Source organism: Rhipicephalus microplus, chromosome 3 (genome assembly GCF_043290135.1).
Source record: "Rhipicephalus microplus isolate Deutch F79 chromosome 3, USDA_Rmic, whole genome shotgun sequence".
Lineage (NCBI taxonomy): Eukaryota > Metazoa > Arthropoda > Arachnida > Ixodida > Ixodidae > Rhipicephalus > Rhipicephalus microplus.
In genome coordinates, this window is record NC_134702.1 from 173,840,973 (window position 1) to 173,855,613 (window position 14,641).

Here is a 14,641-nt window from a genome sequence, read left to right on the forward strand (position 1 = left end):
GGCAAAGGAAAAAAACAAAAACAAATATTGAACGTGAAACTCGTGAAGCCTTCGAAATAAAAACAGGGCGAAGTGTCATGTGTGAGTGATCCCCCAGCTTTCCTCACAGATAAACTTGGCGTTGATACTTTGGTGTTTTATGGATATCGGCTGCTTCATACCACCTTGAAACATTTGTTGGAAAAAAATGTACAGTTAATTGTGCAACTGTGGTTTAGATAGTTTCTTAAACTTGTGCTTCTGGCTATTTTTGTGGCTTTTTTATAACATTCGGTTTTAAGTCCAGCACTTGACTTGCCTGGTTCCTACGCTGCATTCGTGTTTTTCGTTGGTTTCTTCTTACGTAGATCAGTAAAGATCATCCCTATTATCGTCATGTGGGCATAGCACCCACCCTTCCTCATTCTCCCATATTTCACCATCGTGAACGCATAGAAAAGGTCTTCATACGCGTGACATGAACGAGAGATGTGTTCCGATTACAAGTCGGCAAACTCGCTGATGAGTCTATCAGAGGAATTGAAAGACTCTGATTGACTCTGAAAAAATTGAAAGACTCTGATAGACTCTGAAAACTCCCGGCAGTATTACATCGTGATTTACATTGAGTCTGATCTACAATTGTGTACCAAATCAGCGGAGAATGAGCACTGTATTCCACCTTCATAAATCATGCGGCTTCCAAGGCGACAGAGCAGCACGATTTGCGAGCATCGACCACCCCTATGCTCTCTCCTGTATTGAACTGCTTGTCCTCAGACGCCGCTTCTGTTTTTGCATAAAGAAATGCGGCGATCGGAAAATTATGGAGCGCAAAACAAAATATTCACAAGAACGAGAGCGATGGGACGGGCGCGTGTGATTGCTTTTTCGATGTATTGTTTTGCGCTAAACAATTTTACATCTAGACGAACTTACAGTTTTGTAAATGTAGTGACAACGCATGCTATCAGCTTTTATAGTATTTCCTGCCATGTGATACGTTGAAAGCTTTCGGGTGGATTCCAAGGAGGAAGGGGGCAGGAATCAACACACCGCTCCTGCTGTGTGCGACGCTTAGTCACTGGCAAAAACAAATTATTTAAAGCTGTAATGCGGTCAAAGATGTTTGTGACTCCTGAGAACTTGAGGATTTTCTAAACGCTTTGCCAGCACGCCTGCAGTTTAGGATTCCGTATCGACACGGCATAGAAGTGCCCTTTTTGTATTTTTTCTTAATCAAACTTTTTTCTATTCATAGTCATTTTTGACACACGGAAGCAATTAATTTCGGCGGTTGCTCGCCCGTCATAGGGTTCGCCCAGTCCCTTCTGCGAAAAACTTGACGACACGGGTTTTATCCCAGGCTCAAGTTTGTCATACCTGAGCTTTTGCGTTCTTTGTACGCCCCATGGACAGGCTACAAAACGCAGCGACAAGCTCTACTCTCCGGGTTTAGAACATGCAGCTCTAATACCTGTTATATTTCAAATGCGAGCATTCGGCAGAAGTCTGCTTGGTTGGGGGAACAGAAAATAAAAAAAAAACGCAGAAAACTCCAGCCAATAATTATATTAAGAAACCCAATGTTTTGAAGCCTGATCGTCATTTTCCTTCGGGGTGAGAAGGCCCGGGATGTTTTCCACGACTCGCTGCAAGCCCTTGAAGTAGAGGAAGGGCAGTGTTTCCAGTGGTGCAGTTGTCTCCCACTGTTCCAGGACTCAAAGGAGAGCCGCTGGCGAAGGTTGCTTTCTGTTCAGAAAATCACCGCGCTGTAGGGACAGGTATGGTGGCCAACCCGCTTACAATGTTTTGCCTCTGCGCCCTGTTCATTTGACCGAAGTCCTTCTTGTGCTGCCACATTTTTTCATGGAAGTTCTTGGTTTAGCCGGCACACACGATCCTGCACACGGCACCTTGCGCTATTCCCGCAGATGCAAGGTCTTAGAACCAGCGGATGAAACTTCCGATGATGGTGGGAGGCTTGGGCAACGTCGACTTCTGCCTTTTTAACTTCTCTGGCGCCCACGATGTAGGAGATCGACACCAGCCGTTGTTGCGGTGCGGTTGGTGTCACAATTTCCTCTTCTTTTCTTTTGCGGAGGGCTCTGCGAATAAACGCCTTTGTAAATAACCATTGGTGCAGAGGTCACGGATTATTTTCTGCCTTCGCCGCTGTGGTGACGAGTGGTGATTGAATGAATGGCTGTTTCGATGGGAGTTTTCACGTTCGTTCAGATTTCTGTATTCTTACCCGAGAAGGTTGATTTTGAACGTTTTTGCTCATGGGAATGGCCGTACATATGTACGTATATGGTTGCTGTTCAGAGGAAGCTTGCAGTAACTGATCTGGGAGGCTGGTGGGATTAGCTAAAAGTCGCCTAACCCACAAAGCTCGATGGGGGGGGGGGGGGGGGGTCTTGAGAAGGCATGCAGATAGCACAGTAATATGTAAAGAGAGGATATTTTGCGCAATGGAGCGTTGCTAAAGCCTCTTCATCAGCCATTTATTTAAGACCATCCCCACTTCCAGTCGTACATTACGTCCTATCCCCCGTACACAACACACTAAGATAAGAAATAACACTGGTGCACGCCATAAATAGCCCCTATTTTTTGGACTCTATGAGCAAAGGAGCACTTATACAAAAAAATGACACTTTTTTGCAACCCATGGCAAGAAAGTTCGTTTGATCGAGCGCGCGATGTTAACTGTTGAAGTCTTGGTTCCACAGAGCGCCGAGTGAGGCGGGACCCAGAGGGGTTTTCGCATGGAGGAAAGGAATCCTGGGTTTTCGTGCAAAGCTAACTGGCTAGGTGGACGCACAAAACCGCGTGCACGCTGTCATGCACCACGTCGACAAGTCTCTTCGAGGAGGTTTCGTGAACGCTACAGTGATCTCCTTTCCAGCGTTGTAAATATGCGTAACCACTTCAAAAAACGCCGCTGAAGCTCAAACACTGGCCTTTGTAATCCCGTACAAGTCTGCCCCTCTTTCTGCTGAAATGGTTCTCCAGGAGCAGCCAACACAAAATTCGTGACGCGGGGGGTGGTTGTTTTTTTACCGGAATGACGAAGGCATATACAGTATGCGTAGGGCGACACGCGATTCAAAATTAATTTTGAATACGTTCTAGGTGACAATATTTGTTTACATTTCATAGATGATGTGTGTATCTACACAAATCTATTTGACGGGTTATCTCGCTTTCAATATTTTGTTTCAGTACTCCTTTCAAGGAAAAGAAAGGGAGAGGGAGTATGGGCTGGTATGATTATAAAGAGCGATCTCACAAACAAATGAGATTCAAGAACTGCTCTCCATCTCCACCAATCACCCGCACCTCCTTGCGTCTTTCAAGAATGTAGTCTTTGAAGTAGGAAACAAAGAAAAAGCGCATGTCCTATACTCATTCCGCTTCTTTTCTATTCGTTGTAGCACTTGCATCATAAGTCGCTGAGCAATGTTTCCTCATGGGAGGCGGATTAGCACCTTTTTCGTGCAATTCTTGAATCACTATATGCTATTGTGACCTACGTAAATCGCCCAGCTGTCTGTTACCCCCTCCCCCGCCCCAAATAAAAAGCAGTACATTATGCATGAAGACTGCGAGCTCCACTTGCCTTTACTTACCCAATGAAAAGAGGCTCCTCCATTGTTCATTCATTTAATAGTAGCCTCAAGAACGGAAGGCATTACAGATGTAAGTGGCACATTTGATAATAAATAAAAGAATAACTGTTACTTGGAAGTAAAAATAATACAAAGGGTAAGTTAATAGGGAATAATACCTAGCAGATAAAACAGCATCACTGTGAGAGTAAAAAGAAACGAAATTTCTTGCGATACAGTGCTCGCTATGTGAACAAACGGAGTGCCCTGAAAGAACTTATATTCAATATGTATGCTGAAAAACAAATAATTTACCGACCGTTTGCCAGTCCTTTTACATCTCCATGCTGTTCTCTCAGGCATTACTGCTAAATGTAGTGATTTTCAGCAAAACAGGCAGAAAAAAACACAGTAAGGTAGCCTTTTTTAAATTGTAGTTTCGGTTTCCACGCTGCCAGCGCCGCCGACGAGAAGTGGCCGCCGCGGCCGCCGCCAAAACGTTACTAGATCCTGACGTTGATTTTGCCCGGCAGGCGCCGACGATGCCGCCGACTAAGAACGACCTCCACGTCCACGCCGGTCGAAACCACCTAGGTACAGTACACTTCTAGTACACTCTAGCCTCATCACACGGGACGGTTTTTTTGCTGGTCGAACCGTTTCGCCAACGTGACAAATTCGTTGACGACCGCAAAACGTCACGGCTGCTGGGGCGCTTTTTTTAAAAGGCGATAGTCTTTCCACAGAACACCTATACACTACCATTTCTTGGGGTCTTTCTTGGGGACCTTCGACAGAAAAATTTTGGTCTCTCTACCGTTGTCAGAAAGGAAAGGGAGTTGGCACCCGAAAGCGCCGCGTCCCACAGTACGTGTCACTCATCAAACCCTCATCATACAGTTACGTTCACTCCAGTAGGGGGCTCGGCCCCTGGTTAGAGGGTGGTACTGTTTTTTTTTTTTTTTTTGGTGAACGGCCCTTCCCGGACAAGGGTGCCCATTCACTCGGAGCGCAAAGCACCGAGCAAACGCGACATATCTCGCGGCCCCATACCGCGAGATGGACGGTACCTTACCCAGGCGAGGGGGCTACTCTTTAGCGCAGCTGACGAGGTCAGAGCTCACGGAGATGTGGCCTTTCCATAGCGACCGGAGGTCGAAGACCCCCGTGGTCCCCGCTCAAAGCGAGTGGTCGGGCTACGCCCCCGAAGCACGACGAAGACGATCGGCGCGCGCAAGAAACTGGTAGGTGTTCTCTGGAAACACATAGCAGGCTTGTGCCCACTGGCTACCTGCCAGCGAGCGGTTTGAAATAAGACGCAGCAGCAGCCACGCGCGCAAGAGACCGGTAAGAGACCGGAGAGAGCACGCGAACAATGTTAAAAACGGGAAAGATGGTTTTCTTGCCCAGCACTGCACTGAGTGCAAGTGTGTTCTCCTCTTCGAGGAAACAGCGACGTTGTACAAACACAGAGATGTAAGCACCCGGGTCATTGTCGAGGCTGCGCAGATGGCACGCGAACAGGTGCCTTGTGTTAGCAAGCCCTCCGTGGCTTTGTCCGAGAAGGAACGCCGGTTCCTCGAAGGATTCGGTGCGGGCAGGTAGCTTTACCTTTCTGTTTCGGTTTCTTCTAGGTTTTTTCTTTACTGTTTTCAGTGCCTTTGTATTTGTGTTGTTTGTTTTTGGTTTTCTTACTCATGTTCTGCTCTTGTGCCATATGGTTTTTATCACATGGTCACTGTCTCCTCTATATATTTTCGTGCTCTGCGCAATAAACTCAGTTGGAAGTTAGCGCTCGTGTCTTTCGTGTCCTTCTTGTCTTTGTGTCGTCGTTTTGTTCTCGCGCTGTAACTATCGTCATGCCATACCAACTAGCCCAAGCTGCCACACTTCTAAGGTATACACACGCCGAGGGCGGGGCTAGTGAGAGAAACGAGTTTAGCTCGGACGGGGAAAGAGTGCAATCGTTCTCGCCCTCTAAGAGGAGCGAATGAGGAGGAGGAAGCGTCCACCAAGGGGCGCGCCGCCTCAAAGAAACCGGCGCAGAGTTCTTCAAAGCACTGGGGTTTAGGGACAGCGAGGAAAAACGGACTTTGAGCGGGTAGAATTAACTAGAAGGAGGTTATCTGATTGATGACTAAAGTCAAGGCATGAGTGAAAATTAGAACCTTCCCTGCTAAGTACGAATCCTCATTCTCTCTATGCGAAGGAAAAAAAAAATAAATCTACATTTTGGTTCATTCAGTATTACGGCTTGGTGGCGCTAGCCACCGCCCGATCTAAAGGGTACAGCCATATCCATCTATCAATCCATCCATCCACAGCTTTCTCCCGGAGAAGAGAGGAGGAGTACGCCGCCGAGCAGACTGTAAACCACCGGGTGTGGTCGTTTGTCCGAGCGCGGAATGAACGCGCCGATGGACTTAAGCAACGCCTCCTCTAGAAAGATGCCTGAGGAATGGCTCGCGCTCCCAGTGGAGTTGGCCTGCCTTCAGTTTTAAACAAGCTCCGCGCGGTGGCACTCGCGACCGACACTATCACGGCGACGGGCGTTTTTTATCTGAGGCCCATAGGGGCGCGTCAGTCGAGTGTTGTTCAAGACCTGCAACTGTGCACCAGTGTTTCAAAGGCTATGCAAAATGTTGCGTTGTTGCACCGTCCGCCACAGGTTACGCTAGCGACTGAGAACAGAGAACATTTTCAAAATGAAGGAAAGAAAGGGTGTGGCAGCAGTTTTTTTTCTCATGCGGCAGGCATCTTCCTACAGGACGCGTTGACTTAAGCAACAAGGCATGCAGGCGAGTGATGCCTCGCCAAATCGTGCTGCTAGATGTTCCGCAATCATAGCCGGATAGTTAGTTGCCCGTTAGACTCACTATAGATCACCGCCGGCCGGTGCCAGGTTTCGAGAAACTTCTTCGCGCCTAGGCGATACCGCTCACGAAAGAGGTGGAACCAGACCCCCTTCCGCACTTTTGCAAGCACTTCGTGAAGGCCCGGAAGTCTCGCCTGGTAAATGGCCTCGCATCGCACCGACCAGAAGTCTGGCAACTGACTTATGGAACGCCAAACAGAACCTTGCCATGTGGTCCATCGCTAATTCAGTGATGGAAGCAGCATTTTGCTTTTTGCAGCAGATTCTGGGGCATAAAAAAGTGGTGGTTTGGAGCAGCCTTAAGTGCCTTCGGAGCAGAAAGAAATGCTAGTTTAGGGTGGCTATTGGTGTTTTCGAAGCAGACACATGTTCCTAACAACTCCTGAAGACTGAAGCATCATTTAGGTATTTCGTAAATATTTATATTTATTATCAAACATGCAGTGCACTAGTATACAGTTAGTTAGAGGGAGGGGGTTCGGACTTTTCTTTTGTTCATATTGGGGAGGACTTCAATTGCAAGTGTCCCCCTTGAGATTTACCGTAGATTTAGCACATGGTATAATTGAGTTAAAAAATACAAAAAAGTGCAATGAACTTTTTAAACGACTGCCTTTTCACTGCGTACCTGTGTTAACTGTTCCTCAGCCATGTGAAATATGGAAATCGCAAAAGATGTTAAAAAACAGTGAACAGAACAATGCATTTGCTCAGGCTTGGACCCCATGCTCGTGATTAAAGACGATAGTCTTTCTTGCAGACCTTTGATAAAAAAATTTTTGTCTGTCCGTCTATCTGTCTGTCTGTAAATTTGTTCGTTTGTCCGCTCTTAACAGTACCCTAAACGGCACCTAATTGGCCAAACAATACTCCAAAACGCCGATCCCATCCGCAGCGCCCACCAGTATTGCTCAAGATTCAGCGTTCATACTTGTCTGATTGACAATTAAAAAACAATTACAGCACATATATGAGACACCATAACAACACATCAATATTTTGTATGTGTGTCTTTTTTATAGAAAAGGTATACATAAGTAATTCTAAGGACCTTAGCGTTTACCGCACCGCGCTGAGCATGCAACACTTGCAGTAAAAAACAAGTGTTTCTAACGCTTTGCTAAAATGATACGGCAGTGGCACCTGCCCATCAACTTGCGTTCTGAACCTTATCACCTCAGAGGCGGGTGCGCACGTCATGCACTTCGTTTTCCAGGATAACTGCCAGATAGCGCTCATGTCTCACGTGTGATGTGACTTGACGCGCTCGTTCGCCTCCGTCGCACGCTCGAGGAACTCTAACGCAGTGCCTCCAGAATACCATTCATTGATTTTTTTTGCCCAGAACATCAAATAAACGTTTTGTTCACTCTCTCCAGGCGCAAGACTGTCGTCTTTCAACGACATTTGCAGTGTAACAAGCAGATATGGGGCCAATTTTTAAAAAATTTTATTTCAAAGCAAGATTTTTAGAGTGGACGTGAAAACGTTGCTTTTCCACGACAGTGGCACACTATCCGTAGCCATACGCACTAAGTAGGTGAATCTGCCCATGCAGACCAGCGTAAACACTTTGCCTCTCGAGGAATGGGGAACTGCAGGGCATCTGCTAGCACATGCAAGGCACGCACATCGGCGTCTTTGCTATGCACGATCTGCATTACACAGGAACGCTCCCTAGTATGACGCCAGATGCAGAGTTGAAGCTAGCACCGATTGCGTACAGCAAGGACGCAATCGGTGTTCCAATTGCGTGCACTGGCAAGTACAGTGGGGTTCCGTGTACCTCGATAGGCAAAGCGTCCATGCAGGCCTAGTCTACTTACGCCAACGACGGCTAGTTCCGCATTGTTATTTTTTGGGCAACCTTTTTGCAACCCTTTCATTTCTTATGTAAATGAAGATACAACCGCTATTAAAAAAAATGGCCACCATGGCCTGATGCCTTGTGGTTTTTCTGGATTTACACCACCAAGTAGCATACTCAGATGAGCGTGTACACAGCTGCTTTGTGTATTGTTTAGGCCCACTGGATAGTCACATGGTTCAAATTTATTGCTTTTAGTTTCCCAACAACATTTGGGAGCAGGTTTGAAGCAAGTACTAGCGAATATTGCACTTTGGAGCGACATTTTTCTTGTGGAGAAGTTTGGAGCAATTGGAGCAGCACTTTCATCACTGCTAATTTGTGGACGTCACATTCGACCCTGCGTTCTGGCATTCACTCGTACAGCGGTTTGATGCTGCAAAAAGGTAAGAGTAACTACTGCCTATAAACAAGCTAATTAAAGACTGAAAATGAATGAAAGCTACTGTATATCGTGAGATAGTGTGCATAAATGCTAATTGCAGAAATAAACAATCCTAAAATGCTAAAAAAGCGCTGCTGGCCTAGCTAGCATGCAGCTCGCCGCAGTTAGAGTACATGAAATGGAAATGCTAGAGTAGGCCCACCAAAATACCCATGTAAAGTTAACGTGCGAAAGCGGATTGTCTTCAAACAGGCTGATGTCACACTCACACACGTGTACCTCGCAACAGAAATAGGCGAAATCGCCCACAGAGAACACATGTGCGAGAAACATACGCAGGTTTCGAGACCTCAAGATAGCCTCGACGTGCAGGTGTCTGCGAATTCTCGGTGAGTGAAACACCCACGCTTTATAGGGAAGCACTAAAACGACACACAAACACAAGTTAATTGTTCTTGTGGAACGGCGCACCACAAACCGAAGTCCGAGCCGTAAGCGCTCACCGTGGTTGTCTCGCATTCATAAAGTTGTACAAACTATTCCCTGACCAAATACACACGCAAAAAAATGCATTTGAAAAAAAAAAAAGTTACGGCTTTTCCCGACGATTCGCAAAGTACTTTGTAAACCTCCCAACACCAAAAAAAAAAAAAAAAGACCTCACCTTCATGTGGTGGCGCTGTGGTGCAATAGGTAATGGGGAGCCTACATGACGGTCATGTAGGCTCCCTAATAGGTAAGATATCTGGTTCGCGTGCATGTGGTCCCAAGTTCGATTTCAGAGCTGCGGGTGCTTTGCATGTTAATTTTGCAGGAGTAGATTGACGTGATACTGTCCAATTACCTGTAGCCATAAGATTCGCCGCGATATCAGCAAAAAAATGCACACGAAAATTTAAAAGAAACTTTTTTCACATCAAGGCCAGGCCGCTTATTGAAGTGTCACCTGTAACCACAGGCCGTACTTAGCCCCAGAAAATTTGACCTAGAATCTCGCATATTCTGAAGGCCATTAGGAATAGGGCCGCTTCCTGTGGGACACTGCTAGGGAGCCGTGTATCGAACTGACAAGGAGACACCATAATTGACCAAATTTCCTGCCAGCTGGCGTGTATTCTAGCCAGGATTTGACCAAGAGTGTAGAATAATGTTTTCTCACCACGATGTCAATGCTCTATAACACCAATACCTCACATAATATGCTGTCCTTTTGGTGCTTTTGGTATAGTGTCTTCAAATAAGTGTTATGAGTGCTCATATACCAGTAAGGTCTTTTTTCTTGACAGAGATAACAATCCAAAATATACTTATCAAAAACTGCCTTGGAAAAGTTGGGGGGGGGGGGGGAGTCAGAGCTTTCCCTAACGTAATTCGTGCCTCTAATCAACTAATCAATAAATATTGAAATTGTGTATGAATGAAACTGTTTTCGTATGCAAGTAAGTAGAGGTCAGCATAAACATGAATCTTGATAAGGCTGAGATTAGTATTGAAAATGAGTATATATTACCATAGGTCAACAAAGAGAAGTGGAACTCCATCAGTGTCACTGCAGAAATACATCTTGCTCTTCGGACTCGCTCACACTCCAAGTACCTAAAATTTTCCTTAGCTAAACTCATTCTGACTCACCTCGACAAAATTTTTTTCAGCCAGACTCACTCGGAGTCAAACTGACAAAAATATTACTCACGCAGATTCACTCAGACTCGCCGCTCGATCTGAGTCTGTGAGTTCTCTCAAGCGGGTTCGTTGACCTATGGTGAGTATGCATGTGTTCGATCAGGTGACCTTCTATGGAAAAGGGGTGAGTAGCAGTGAAAATAGAAAAAGGGCCGTTCTGCTTCATTGGTCCACGTGTGCCCAATGAGGTGGCCTTTTATTGAAAAGAATACATTGCTGTGGAAACACGAGGGACCCTTTCCTCCACGAGTGTACATGTCCCTAATGAGTTCGCATTTCACTGAACATGATGCATTGCAGTGAACACAGGAAAATGGATTCACTCATCTGTACAGGCAGATGTGTCTCATGAGGATCTCTTCCAAAAAGTATTTATTACAGTAGAAACAAAAACAGGGCCACTATCAAATACGTATGCAGATGTCTTACGAGGAGGCTTTCTACACAAAAAGAATGCAAGAAAATGGATGCTCTCATGTGTGCTTTCGCATGTGTCTTGTGAGGTTCTTTTTTTCTGCAAAAGATGCATTGCAGTGGACACAGGAAAATGGACGCTCTCCTGTGTGCTTTCGCATGTGTCTTACAAGATTGCCTTTCTGCAGAAAGGACGCATTGCAGTGGACACAGGAAAATGGACGCTCTCCTGTGTGCTTTGGCATGTGTCTTGTGAGGTCCTTTTTTTCTGCAAAAGATGCATTGCAGTAGACACAGGAAAATGGACGCTCTCCTGTGTGCTTTCGCATGTGTCTTGTGAGGTCCTTTTTTTCTGCAAAAGATGCATTACAGTGGATACAGGAAAATGGATACTCTCCTGTGTGCTTTCGCACGTGTCTTACAAGATGGCTTTTCTGCAGAAAGGACGCATTGCAATGGACACAGGAAAATGGTCGCTCTCCAGTGTGTTTGAGGATGTGCTTCGAAAGGGAAGTTCTGTACATAAAAGAAGCATTGCAGTGGATACAGGAAAATGGACGCTCTCCAGTGTGCTTGCGGATGTGCCTCATGAGGGAGTTTTTCCGTACAAAAGAAGCATTGCAGTGGACACAGGAAAATGGACGCTCTCCTGTGTGCGTGCGGATGTGTACAACGAGGGTTCTTTTATGTACATAAGAAGCCTTGCAATAAACACAGGAAAATGGACGCTCACCTGTGTGAGTGCGCATGTGGTCAGTGAGGTGGTCTTTCAGCAAAAAAGAAGCATTGCAGTGGGCACAAGAGAAGGGCCGTTCTCTTGTGTGCGTGCAGATGTGTCTAACGAGGGTGCATTTCGTCACAAAAGATGCACTGCAGCTGACACAGGAAAATGGCCCTTCTCCTGTGTGAATGCGCATGTGCTCATCGAGGTGGTTTTTTGTCGAAAAAGATGCACTACAGAGTGCGCAGGGGAAGGGCCGATCCCCTGTGTGGGTGCACAAGTGAGCCCCAAGCTTGGACCTGTACATGAATGCAGCTGGACAAAAGCGGCACTGGAAGGGGGGCTCGCCCATGTGTTTCGGAAGGTGTCTGTTCATAGTTGATTTGTCCACGGTCACATAGGTGCACTGCTGGCAGGAATGAAGTCGGCTTCGTACAGATGCCAGTGAAGAAGACCGTTCCAAGGAGAGACAGGACAATGAGCCTGAAAAGCCATTGAGAGCCCATAAAGCAATGCAAATTATGTGTGACACACTACATGGAACTGCACTACAGCAGCAGGCAATACACATGGGCAGCTGTGCATGCAAAATATATTGATGTCCACCTCATCTCACTAAGGCTACTACTGTGCCAATAGGGCACCATCACAGCATGAATTACAATATTTCCCATCTGGCTGCGGATAAATTCTATGGTCAACACATACGAACACAGTGTGCTAGAAACTAAAATAGAATTTAGTTCTCATTCAATTGTTAAGTATATTGCAAACGTCGAAAGTGTCTCATTGTGCACAAACAAAACTAGCCCATTAAACTGCTTACTGAAGTTCTGGTTGCGGAGAAGTATTCACAAAACACTGCACGGAAATTACCACTTCCTATTACAACACATAAAGCATAATAAAAAAATATGAGTGAATTATATTTATGTATTGCAATGTGTAAAATTAAAAACAAACAATACACATTTATGCACTACCGCAGCAACTGTTTATATTGCCACTTGGCCGCTAGTTACGGCGAGCGCAAGCCACGGCTGCCCGCGAGAATGGAAGACGATGTCCTGAGGCAGCACCTGCTCTGGCTAGTTGTTGTTAATTGAAGCAGCCATCTTGCCAGTTTTCGGTGCGTCTCCCTGCCGGCTCAGTTCTTTCAAGTTAAAGACCTTTTGTAGTACGTGAACACTGATGGGGCTGCTGGGTAACCCCCAGCCGATGTTCCAAACACCTCCAGGTAGCCCTGTACCTGCAGTGACAACACCTGTACGCTGCTCAAGCCGAAGACTCCGAGGACTACCACCTGAGCGTGGACCTCTTCCCGAGATGACGTCTGTCACACCCTCGAACGTTATGGAAGGCGCTGCAGTCTCCAACGCACAGGAAAGCGCTGCAGCCATGCCTCATACGCTGTGAAAGCCACATGTGCCGAGGGTGTTCCACGGTTCTATCTTAGAGGATGTCGAAGACTGGCTGACTCAGTTTGAACGGGTCTCGGATTACAATGGTTGGACCGACTTCGACAAAATGAGGAACGTGTATTTCAGCTCGGAGGACGGCGCTCGTACTTGGTACGAAAATCGTGAGCCTTTTCCCTCGTGAAGCCTCTTTCGTGGATACTTGCTGGCAAGTTGGGCCAATCCCGATCGCCGTGAACGAGCCGAGCGAGCGATTCAGTCGCGCCTCCAAATGCCGAACGAAAGTGTCAGGATGTACGTCGAGGACAAGACGAGCCTGTTTCGTCGAGCCGACCCCAACATGGCAGAAGAGGGTCCGTCATTTAATGCGAGGAGTGAAGAAGCAGCTTTTCGCTGGCCTCGTTCGCTGTCCCACAAAGACCGTGGCGGAATTTCGGAGCGAAGCTACAACCATGGAGCAAGTGCTGCAGCAGTGCTCTACTGTGTACGACCGGCAAGTGAGTGCCGCTTCGTCAATAGGTCAGATCGTAGGTGCGGCAAGCAACATCAACATCGACTCTCTCGGTGATTTCATTCGATCGGTGGTACGTGATGAACTAGGAAGATCCAGTGCCAGTCCTAACCTACTACAGGGTCTATATGCAGCGTTGTCAGAAACGAAGTACGACAGGCTCTCCAAGTGCCGCCTTCCAACTAAGTCCCCCATGTCCCGACGGAGCCACATCGTGCATCATACGCAGAAGCTGTCAGCCGATATACTCCTGCTTCACCGCGCTTCGTTAATCCTATGCCACAGGATGCACTTCCTTCGCTGCAGCCAATTCAGCACTTAAATATCTACAGCCGCTTCCCAGAAAATCCGACGTATGGTGCACACCGGACAGATGACCACAGTGCTATCCCTGTGATGAAGCTGTACATGTGTACCGGGAATATCGCTATCATCGCCTCGAACTACAGGGCTTTGCTGTCGACGCACCACGGCCGAGATTCGGCGAAAGACAGAGAGCTATTGAAGATTACCTCTCATATCAGCGCATGCCACTGCGGCGGCAGTCACGGTCCCCATCCCCAAGGCGATCTTCAAATTTTCGGAGCTTCCCAGGGGCGGCACCGGTGCGCTCGCCAAGCCCTAGGCGGGAAAACTAACTACAGCGGCCTACGGGAGCAAGGCCACTGACACTCGACACAAGCAAGGCCTCCCACCGACACAAGCACAGACATGGAGCGATTCCCCGACGACAGTGACAAAGCCAGAAGCAAATTTTCTTAGAATATACATGTGGTAGTCGATGGTCACCACAACGTTAGTGCCTTATTGGACATAGGTGCAGACTACTCGATCATAAGCAGGAAACTAGCAGCGCACATAAAGAAAGTTGTTACGCCTTGGTACGAAGCACAAATTCGTACTGCCGGCGGGCACGTAGTCACCCCAATCGGCATGTGCACTATCAGAGTGAGCATTCGGGGACGTATGTTTCTCCCCAGCTGCCTCGTACTTCGTGACTGTTCCCGAGACCTCACCCTGGGAGTCGACTTTTTGTGGGAGCACAGCTAGATCTTGAAGAGCGCACTGTGACGTTTTCCACAGCTGAATCCTCCGACAAATATGACGACATCCGTGACAGCATGCTTCGCGTTTCTGCCGACAGTATCCTATTGCCTCTGCGTTCAAGCGTCCG

At 47.1% G+C, this 14,641-nt stretch overlaps 1 protein-coding gene across 1 annotated transcript in view; it reads right to left on the reverse strand.

Annotated features, from left to right (window-relative positions):
- Nucleotides 1-10,558: 10,558 nt before the first annotated feature.
- LOC142802719 (uncharacterized) overlaps nucleotides 10,559-14,641 on the reverse strand; it is a 48,002-nt gene continuing 43,919 nt past the window's right edge. The window contains exon 4 of the mRNA XM_075887735.1: nucleotides 10,559-12,021. Coding sequence (XP_075743850.1) covers nucleotides 10,877-12,021 — 1,145 coding nt within the window. The 3' untranslated portion in view covers nucleotides 10,559-10,876. The remainder of the gene's footprint in view (nucleotides 12,022-14,641) is intronic.